This window comes from Ranitomeya imitator, chromosome 3 (genome assembly GCF_032444005.1).
Source record: "Ranitomeya imitator isolate aRanImi1 chromosome 3, aRanImi1.pri, whole genome shotgun sequence".
NCBI lineage: Eukaryota > Metazoa > Chordata > Amphibia > Anura > Dendrobatidae > Ranitomeya > Ranitomeya imitator.
Window position 1 is genome coordinate 726,957,664 of NC_091284.1, and position 8,172 is coordinate 726,965,835.

The window sequence follows — 8,172 nt, forward strand, 5'->3', positions numbered from 1 at the left end:
TTTCCTCAGTTTGCAAGCTTGCGAGCAGGGCCCTCATTCCTCTTGGTATCTATTTTGAACTATTTTTGTTATGCTGTAATGTCTATTGTCTGTACAAATCCCCTCTATAATTTGTGAAGCGCTGCGGAATATGTTGGCGCTATATAAATAAAATTATTATTATTATTCACTGGCAGTCCACCCTTGCTGCCAAATGAACTGAGGGTGCAATATATTATGTAGGGGTACCTGATCTATATACCTAAAATATATGGCTGCGAGATTTCTCCCCAAAAATGAAAGAACATTTATTGTCAGTAAAAGGACATTTTCAGTAAAATGAGCACAACGTGATCCTCCTGCTCTCACTTGTAACATTTCTATCAATAGTTTGACATACAGGTCAGTACTAGGACAGCATTCACATCATACATATATCAGTCACAAGTTCTGCTGCAAATGTTGCTCTCAGCGAAGGTTTTAATGTACTTTGTAAATGTACGATACTGCAGCAGTCACTGTTCACATAACACCTTCTGCTTCAAAAGCCTGAATAAGTCCAGCACTATATATAGAACTAGATACAACTTATCAGAAATTTAAAAAAAATCTGATTTTGCACCTTTTCAGCTTTGGTTTTGCCCTGTACCACTATTTTATGCACAGAAAATTTAGATCTCAGATCCACTGGGCTCAGTCTCCGAACTTGGCATCCGCAGATCAGTGTCATTTCTTACCATTGAGAAAAGTCCAACCACACTGAGAAGTGCGAGCAGCATTGTGACAGCACACAAACTGAACATATTTCTTGTACCACTTTGATAGTCACTGTCATGAAGCACTAGAAGCCCCAGTCCAGCGATAAGGTTGAGGGGTACTCTGAACCAGTTCATTACCCCTGTTTGATCTTTTTCTGGGATCAGTCGTCGCCTCAGAAAACTCATTGCTGGGAAGTAGAGTCCACTGGCTAGCTCGATGAGGAGGAATGCAAGGAAGGACTCTGTTGGGCGTTCCTGCCCTGGCGCTGTAGAGAAGGTTAGCATGAAGAGGGAGAAGAACACCATGAGTACAGACAAGCAGAGAATGTGCATGGGCTGCAGGTGATATTTCTTTGAAGTTGCAAGTCGGTAGAGTGATGAACCAGTTGCACTTGCTGCCATGAAGCCAGAGAAAGCAATCCCAAGGGGAGTATTATAAGGATCCAGTACAGGAGTCCAAAGGAATATAAAAATGTAAACCACACTCTCAAATAATGCCTGTATGGCACCTAAAAGCAATACACGGCGGTCCCTCAGAAGACATCTCAGACCATCACCACAACTTCGGGTAATGCTGCTGCTCTGTCCACGGTTCTCGTCCCATTCCCGAAACATTAAAGCTACAGACAAACCTAACAGTGGTACGGCTAGCACAGAGGGTGAAGCTGGCCCAAGTCCTAGCCACTCTGCGCAGGCATTCGCAGTTACTCCTGCAACAATTGCAATGGCACCGTTCCAGGTAGCAACCTGAGAGAAAGTGTGAGGCAGCCATTCTGCTGGGAAATCATGGTGTTCGGTATGTTCATGAGAATACCATGATTCAAAGGACGAAAACAACAAGGAGCTTGAGAATCCACCAAGAACACGACCAGTCAAGAGCACAAAATAGTCCTGAGATAGTTTACACAAGTAACAACCTGCAAGGAGGAGGGTAAAAAGTATACATGATTTCCGTCGACCAAGACGTCCTGTCAGGGGAGCACTTATCAACCCTGAGAGCACAGTGGCCCCAAAACCACACACATATATGATGGCAATCTGTCCTTCTAGAAAGTGATAGTGCTGGTACAGTTTGTACAGGTAGGGACCTTGCAGCCAGTCTGCTGCCAACGCTGGGAAGTAGGCTCGGAAAAAGACATGTTGAAAACTTCGGAAAGCTGGGTTGCCCAACGAGTTGTTGGTAGGTACATTTTTGGAATGGCACGCCGAGAACTCCAGCACTGCCCATAGAGCCAAAAGGCCAACGAGGATCAAATATGCCGTCACCAACATAATGTATCATCGAAATGGCATTCTGAGAGAAGCTAAAACAAAAAGAGAGAACGACTTATTAACCAGACATAACCTTGCATAAAAGTAAATGTGAAACACTAACAGCTAGCTAAAGTCAATGAGAATAAAGCTATATGACCAAAAGTGATGGACAATAATACTTACCCTGACTGATCCCTGCAGCTCACATTCCCATCCTGCCAGTCCTTGCTGGCCTCTGCTTGTCTTGTCTGCCAAAGATATTGCAATAAATGCCAGCTCTGGTAATCACTTGCCACACTAAAGGTACCTTCACACTGAACAACTTTCCAACGAGAACGACAGCGATCCGTGACATTGCAGCGTCCTAGATAGCGATCTCGTTGTGTTTGACACGCAGCAGCGATCAGGATCCCGCTGTGACATCGCTGGTTGTAGCTAGAAGTCCAGAACTTTATTTGGTCGTTAGGTCGGCGTGATTCGTCATGTTTGACAGCAAAAGCATCGATGCCTGCAATGGTTTTTCATGGAGCTAACAACCAGTGAGAACGATAAGTACGTCACTGGATCGCTCCTGCATCGCTCAGATGTTGCCGGTGTTTGACATCTCTACAGCGACCTAAACAGCGACGCTGCAGCGATCGGCTCGTTGTCCATATCGCTGCAGCGTCGCTAAATGTGACGGTACCTTTATGCCCTCTCTCATCCAGTGAATGACTGAGCAGGTGTTTGTGGCCATTATCAGTGGGATTAAAAGGTAGAAACCAGCAGGGTCAAGTAGGTGTTGGAACAGAAGCTGCAGGGGATCATTGAGGATGAGCATTGCTTCTTTTATTCACACTTTTTACTGTGGGACAATGGACCCAGCACTCAAATTACCAGATTTTGGATCTTAAGGCCCCTTCACATTAAGCGACGCTGCAGCGATACCGACAACGATCCGGATCGCTGCAGCATCGCTGTTTGGTCGCTGGAGAGCTGTCACACAGACCGCTCTCCAGCGACCAACGATGCCGGTAACCAGAGTAAACATTGGGTAACTAAGCGCAGGGCCGCGCTTAGTAACCCGATGTTTACCCTGGTTACCATCCTAAAAGTAAAAAACAAACAAACACTACATACTTACCTACAGCTGTCTGTCCTCCAGCGCTGTGCTCTGCACTCCTCCTGTACTGTCTGTGTGAGCACAGCGGCAGGAAAGCAGAGCGGTGACATCACCGCTCTGCTTTCCAGCTGACCGACGCTCACAGACAGTACAGGAGGAGAGCAGAGCACAGCGCTGGAGGACAGACGGCTGTAGGTAAGTATGTAGTGTTTGTTTTTTTTTTACTTTTAGGATGGTAACCAGGGTAAACATCGGGTTACTAAGCGCGGCCCTGCGCTTAGTTACCCGATGTTTACCCTGGTTACCAGTGAAGACATCGCTGGATCGGTGTCACACACGCCGATCCAGCGATGTCAGCAGGAGTCCAGCGACGAAATAAAGTTCTGGACTTTATTCAGCGACCAACGATCTCCCAGCAGGGGCCTGATCGTTGGTCGCTGTCACACATAACGATTTAATTAACGATATCGTTGCTACGTCACAAAAAGCAACGATATCGTTAACAATATCGTTATGTGTGAAGGTACCTTTACCAGCCTAAAGATGCTTTCACACTGTGCTCTTTGCCAAGTTCAGTGGGTCCTGTAGGGGCTTACACCCTAAACCCACTACAAAATGGGATTTGGGTGTATGAGTCGACAGGCCCATTGACTAGAATGGTGCAGACTGAGTCACCGTGCACTCTGTCATGCACCATATTCTGATGTATAAAAATCTTCCAAAAAACTTGTGCAATAAAAGACAATATATATTAAAATTAAATATTTTATTGAGGAAGTAGTAAAAATATATTAAAAATATTTAAAGAGCTGACAATAAAAGCACATATAATCACAAAGTGCAGGTATAAGGAAAACCCATCAAATACAATGCAATGCATCATGCCAGGTATAGCAAAAAGAGAATAAAAATAAAAAAATGTGAAAAAAAACTCCCTAGAAATGATTTTATACACTATAGTGCATAATATTGTGACCAGAAAATTGGGATACACCTGTTGTGTATGTCATTTCCAGCAGTATTGCACTTTTGTATTTGGTTTACACTTTGTGAATTGTGGCAATAACAAAAAATTTGTTTTCCACAAATTAATTTCCTTTTTTTTTTTTTGCACTGTTGCACATGTTGATAGGATATATTTTTTTGGTCACAATATTATGCACTATAGTGTATAAAATCATTTTTTAGGGAGTTTTTTTTTTTCACTTTTTTTTTTTTATTTGTATTCTCTTTTTGTTATACCTGGCATGATACATTGCATTGTATTTGATGGGTTGTCCTTATACCTGCACTTTATGTGATTATGTGCTTTTATTATCAGCGGTTAAATTTTTTAATATATTTTTGCTGCTACTTTTTCAATAAAATATTTAATTTTAATATATATTGTCTTTTATAGCACAAGTTTTTGGGAGGATTTTATGTTCAATTAGTGCAAGACGTATTTGACTGTACATACAATTGGTTTCTCTTCTGATTGAATTGAGATATTCTGATGTATGCGCATAGTAGAGGCGGACACTCAGAAGCAGTCGACTATGTATGAGGGTCTCCATCTAGTAGGACTGCACCCCCGAAAACAATGCACTGTCAAGCACAGTGTCTCCCGACTGCACTAATAGTCGACAGCAGCGCTGACTCATCCACCCAAATCCAGTGATATGGGGGGATTCGGACGTATGACCTGATGGGACCACTGAACATGGCGAAGAACGCAGAGTCGGAGGACCCTTATGGGGGCCAAACAGAGACTGACAAATCAGGGAACTGTCACAATGCAAATCTCTGATGTGGCTGATGGATCAGCAGAGGTCATCACTAAACAGGCAGGAGGTACATGTGTGATGAAACTACCGCCATTTACAGGCAAATCACTCAGTGCTAATTAGGGGTGAGCAGATCAATTCGGAACAAATTACAGGTTTTATAAATTCCTAGAAAAATTAATATATCTTGGTACCGTGTTAGCCAGTGGATAGAAAAATATTTAGAATTGAGAGTCCTCAGTGGTTGATACCTTTTAATGGTTAACTGAAAAGATGGTAATAAATCGCAAGCTTTCCAGACTACACAGGTCTCTTCATCAGGCAAAGACTAAAAGAAATTCTGAAGAATCACATATTTATGCACAACATAGTATAGGTTTTTTTTCCCCTCTTTTTTTTTCTATGCTATGTTGTGCATAAGTATGTGATTCTTCAGAATTTCTTTTAGTCTTTGCCTGATGAAGAGACCTGTGTAGTCTGGAAAGCTTGCAATTTGCTACCATCTTTTCAGTTAGCCATTAAAAGGTATCAACCACTGAGGACTCTCAATTCTAAATAGAAAAATTAAGTTAGAACAATGGATAACAGAAAAAGAGACAGTCAGCGAGGACAGGAGGCGAATTCTCTGTTATTTCCCCCCATTCTCGCAGTAAGAGGCGCAGACTGTAATGTCAGGAGATTCCGCCATTCATGTCAGACACGTCGTAACCAACAACAGAGCAGCTCACACACAGGACAGTGACATGACGCCTACAAGCGACTGGGAGCCTGAGACTTGTAGTTCCACAGGCAGGGACAACACAGAAGCGCTATAATCCGTGTATGCGACCACTTCCGCCTTCAGATACCGACCCTCCGACCGCCGCCTACTGCCGCCTCCTCCCGCAGCGCTCTCCCTCTCCGCCGTCCATCGCGATCATCGCTGCTGCGGGCTACACTTCCGCTTCCGGGAGGAGACGCGCTCCGAGGGCGGGGCGCAGAGAGACACGTGATGCGGTCATGTGACCTCCGCTTTCTCTCCGTGTGACAGGCAGGTCTCCCCTGTCAGCCATGTAGCCAGCTGTGCGGTAATGTGGCTCCTGCGCCACAGCTCCTATCCAAGCCAATGGCAGCCATGAGCACAGGACCAGTCTGGGAGAAGGGGTTTCTGTTGACAAGAATTTGTTACTAGTCCACAGGTTCAATACTGATAGATCGGTGGGGTCCGTCCACTGGGGTGGTCACTGGTAGATACAGAGGGCACTTTAGTCCCTGCTAGGGCGGAGTCAGATAACATGGACGACGATGGCATCGCAGTGCACGGACTGGCTGTCGGCTCTCCGGATAGAAATACATGAAGCTGCCACGCTACGTCCAGTCCGTGCACCGCCATGCCATAGTCGTCCGCGTTTTATGTCCGTCTGGCTGCGCCCTTAGAAGGGAGCAGCAATGCACACGGCAGACCCCCGCTCCATTAAAGAACCTGTCACCCCCAAAATCGAAGTTGAGCTAAGCCCACCAGCATCAGGGGCTTATCTACAGCATTCTGTAATGCTGTAGATAAGCCCCCCGATGTAACCTGAAAGATGAGAAAAGGAGGTTAGATTATACTCACCCACGGTACGGTGGGCGTCGTGGTCCGGTCCGGGGCCTCCCATCTTCATTCCATGACGTCCTCTTCTTGTCTTCATGCTCCGGCGCAGGCGTACTTTGTCTGCCCTTTTGAGGGCAAAGTACTGCAGTGCACAGGTGCCGGGAAAGGTCAGAGAGGCCCAGCGCCTGCGCACTGCAGTAATTTGCCCTCAACAGGACAGACAAAGTACGCCTGCGCCGGAGCCGCAGCGTGAAGACAAGATGAGGACGTCATCTGATGAAGATAGGAGGAGCCGGACCGCTTCGCCCATTGGACCAGACTGGGACCGCCCCTGGGAGAGTATAATCTAACCTCTTTTTCTCATCTTTCAGGTTACATCGGGGGCTTATCTACAGCATTACAGAATGTTGTAGATAAGCCCCTGATGCTAGTGGGCTTAGCTCACCTTTGATTTTGGGGGTGACAGATTCCCTTTAATACTCTATGGGGCTGCCGTAAAAAGAGGTGCGCAGACTAGGGAATGAATAGGGCAGAGGTGGCGCATGCGCAGTGCGACTGCAGCACCTACTGCCACAATCTTCTGATTAGATCGTTGTGGGGCTGGTGGATGGCTGATGTGGGAGTAATCCAGCTTTCAAAAAATTATGTTCTTCACCTGTAAGATCGCTATATAGAGCACGTGGACCCCAATTTTTGTGGATCCACTGGCACTTGGAATTATGTTGATAAGTGTCAGTGGAGATTAATGCATCCTAATCTACAACCTCCTGCTCTAGGGTCCTGTAACCACACGGCACCTGTACTATGCATGGATGACATGCACCCACCCCCGGGCTGTGCCAGATGGTGGTATGGGTCTTCTGTGCCGCAGAAGCAGGGCTGGACTGGCAATTCTGGCAAATGCCACAAGGGCCTGTCTGGTTGTGGGCTGCCTTGTCTGCTACATTGTTAGCAGAATCTGTTTTCTCAGGACATCCATACTGTCGCTGACTCCGTCACTTACCCCAGCAGGCCACAGATATCATTAGAATAATATTAGTCTTGTAGTAAATCTTGCTTTCCGCCATCCAGCGTAATATTAGTGTTATGATCTGGTGGCCTAGGAGCAGCATGAGACGAACTCTGGAGAAGGTGGTCCCTGTACTGACCGCAAACCCTGAACCTAGCAGCGCAACTAGAAGTAGCCGTGGGGGGTACTAACACTCCCTAAACCCCTCTGCACAGCCTAAGATCTAACTTCCCCTAAAGACAGAAACAGGAAACATATCTTGCCTCAGAGAAAATCCCCAAAGGATAGATAGCCCCCCACAAATATTGACTGTGAGAGGAGAGGGAAATAACATACGCAGATATGAAATCAGATTTTAGCATAGGAGGCCATACTAGCTGAAAAGAAAGAATAGAACAGAGTATTATGCGGTCAGTATAAAAACACTAGAAAATATCCACCACAGAAAATACGAATCACCACATCTGACTAAAGACATGGGGGGTATATCTGCATCTCCAGAGACACAGCTTGGCTGCAAAAAATCCTTCACAGACAAAGCTGGACAAGACAAAAACATGAATATGCACAGAACTATAAGGTCCACAGCAGGTGGACAGCAAAAACAAAGCCAGGACTTATCTTTGTAGAAAAGCACAGCAAACTGGAGAGACCAGCAGGGAAGTGAATCCTTCAAAAACAATGGACAACTGGCACTGACTAAAGGATCAAGCAAGGCTATATAGCCCAGC

At 45.6% G+C, this 8,172-nt stretch overlaps 1 protein-coding gene across 2 annotated transcripts; it reads right to left on the bottom strand.

Annotated features, from left to right (window-relative positions):
* Positions 1-262: 262 nt before the first annotated feature.
* Positions 263-5,818, bottom strand: MFSD5 (major facilitator superfamily domain containing 5). 2 transcript variants are annotated; one of them, XM_069758767.1, is made up of 2 exons: positions 5,712-5,818; positions 263-2,041 (listed from the first exon to the last, which is right to left on the bottom strand). In XM_069758767.1, exon 2 carries the CDS (start codon positions 2,007-2,009, stop codon positions 651-653), a length of 1,359 nt encoding a protein of 452 aa, XP_069614868.1. In that variant the 5' UTR covers positions 2,010-2,041; positions 5,712-5,818; the 3' UTR covers positions 263-650. The 2 variants fall into 2 exon arrangements, with proteins under 2 accessions (XP_069614868.1, XP_069614869.1); XM_069758768.1 differs by having other exon boundaries at positions 5,708-5,818.
* Between the last annotated feature and the right edge of the window lie 2,354 nt (positions 5,819-8,172).

Excerpts from the sequence above, each read along its gene's own strand:
- MFSD5 (XM_069758767.1), bottom strand. The coding sequence starts at position 2,009 with ATGTTGGTGACGGCATATTTGATCCTCGTTGGCCTTTTGGCTCTATGG.